Source organism: Dictyostelium discoideum (genome assembly GCF_000004695.1).
Source record: "Dictyostelium discoideum AX4 chromosome 2 chromosome, whole genome shotgun sequence".
NCBI classification, from domain to species: domain Eukaryota; phylum Evosea; class Eumycetozoa; order Dictyosteliales; family Dictyosteliaceae; genus Dictyostelium; species Dictyostelium discoideum.
The window spans coordinates 7,071,885-7,073,555 of NC_007088.5; the positions used below are offsets into that span (position 1 = coordinate 7,071,885).

The 1,671-nt window shown below is 14.9% G+C and overlaps 2 protein-coding genes across 2 annotated transcripts; one reads left to right on the forward strand and one right to left on the reverse strand.

The window, feature by feature from the left end:
- Positions 1-279: 279 nt before the first annotated feature.
- DDB_G0276637 (hypothetical protein) lies at positions 280-533 on the forward strand (the record flags this gene model as incomplete). Its single annotated transcript, XM_637955.1, has 2 exons — positions 280-289; positions 370-533. 2 exons carry the CDS (start codon positions 280-282, stop codon positions 531-533), a joined length of 174 nt encoding a protein of 57 aa, XP_643047.1.
- Positions 534-899: 366 nt separating this feature from the next.
- On the reverse strand, positions 900-1,147 carry DDB_G0276635 (hypothetical protein; the record flags this gene model as incomplete). The annotated part of the gene is made up of 2 exons (XM_637954.1): positions 900-1,051; positions 1,138-1,147. The coding sequence occupies 2 exons, from the start codon at positions 1,145-1,147 to the stop codon at positions 900-902; spliced, it is 162 nt and encodes a 53-aa protein (XP_643046.1).
- Between the last annotated feature and the right edge of the window lie 524 nt (positions 1,148-1,671).

A 1,671-nucleotide genomic window follows, 5' to 3' on the forward strand; every position in this document is an offset into this window, starting at 1 on the left:
ACAACAACCCACAATTTACAAATTTTTATATGATCATATTTTAATGTTGAACAAATAATTATTATTATTATTATTTTTTTTCTAGAAGAGGGTTAAACAAATAAATAAATAAAAATAAAAATAAATAAAAATAAAAAAAAAAAAAATAATTAAAAATAAAAAATCTGGTAAAAAAAAAAAAACTATAAATATTTTTTTTTTTTTTTTTATATAAAGCATTAAACAAATCGAAAAAAACTAAATTTTTAACTATAAAAAAAATTAAATTTAAAAAAAAAAATGTTAGCAAGTAAGTGTCTAAAATAAAAAAAAAAAAAAAAAAAAAAAAAAAAAAAAAAATAAATCTAACTTTATCCTTTTTTTAATTAGAATCATTAATCTTCTCTAAAAACTCATCAAAGGCAGACAAAATTTTTTCAAATGATAAATTGACTGTTACTTCTTTTTCTTTAAATGCCACTTGCGAAAAAATTTCAGCTTCAACTACAACTTCTACCTCTATTTTTACAAGACCAAATTTCTTGAACTACTAAAAAAAATATATAAATAAACTAAATATATTGGCCGACTATAAATTTAAAATTCTAATTTTAATTGTTTGTTTGTTTTTTTTTTTTAATAAATTTACCAATAATTTTATTAATTTAAATGATTTTATTAATTTAAATGATTTTCCTTTTAAAATTAAAAAAAAAACAATTTCATTTCTAATTAATTTTTTTTATTAATTTTTTTTTTTCAAACCCTCCATTACCTTTTACTAAAAAAAAAAAAAAAAAAAAATTATCTTATTTTGGTTTTAATATATGTACATGTTTTTTTATTATTTATTTAAATATACAGTTTTTATATCAAGTATTTGTCGGCCTTGATATTTTATATTATTTTTTTATAAAATTTTAAAAATTTAAAAAATTTGGTCTTGTAAAAAAAGAAGTTGCGTTCTTAATTGAAACAATTTCATTTTTTGAAAAGTTATTTAAAGGTGTTTCACTATGGATACAGTTTAATGAAGATGAGTTTGTTTTGTTTGAAATTGAAATTAATGATTCTAAAATAATAATAAAAAAAAAATTAGAAATTATGTTTTGGAAAAAAGAAAAAAAATTGTTTTAATATTCATTGCATTATACATACTTAATAACATTTTATTATTTTTTTATATAGTTTTTTTATTTATTTCTAAATTTAGAATTTTTGTTTTATTTAAAATGATTTTTTAATTAATAATGAATTATTTTTTTTAAACTATTTATATTTTTTTTTTTTTTTTAAGTAAAAGTATTCAAAAACCACTTTTATCTGTTAAATAATAAAATTTAAAAAATAATTGAACAGATGTTGTCGACATACACACACTCTCAATATAAAAATAGTGTTATCACAAACTTTAAAAGAAGTATGTGCGAATAGATTTTATTTAATATAGAATCATAAAACCAAAATGATATTTTTTATATATTGATTTTAAAAATAAAAAAAGCAATTTATTATTTTTAATAAATGAAGAAATAAATTTAATTAATAAATAAATAATTTAAAAGGGTTGGTTTAAAAAATAAAATAATTATTTAATATGAACCAAAATTAAAAAATGAATTAATTTTGAATTTTTATTGGAATAATTGAGTATACATATATTTTTAATTGAATATTAATAAAAGTGAAAAT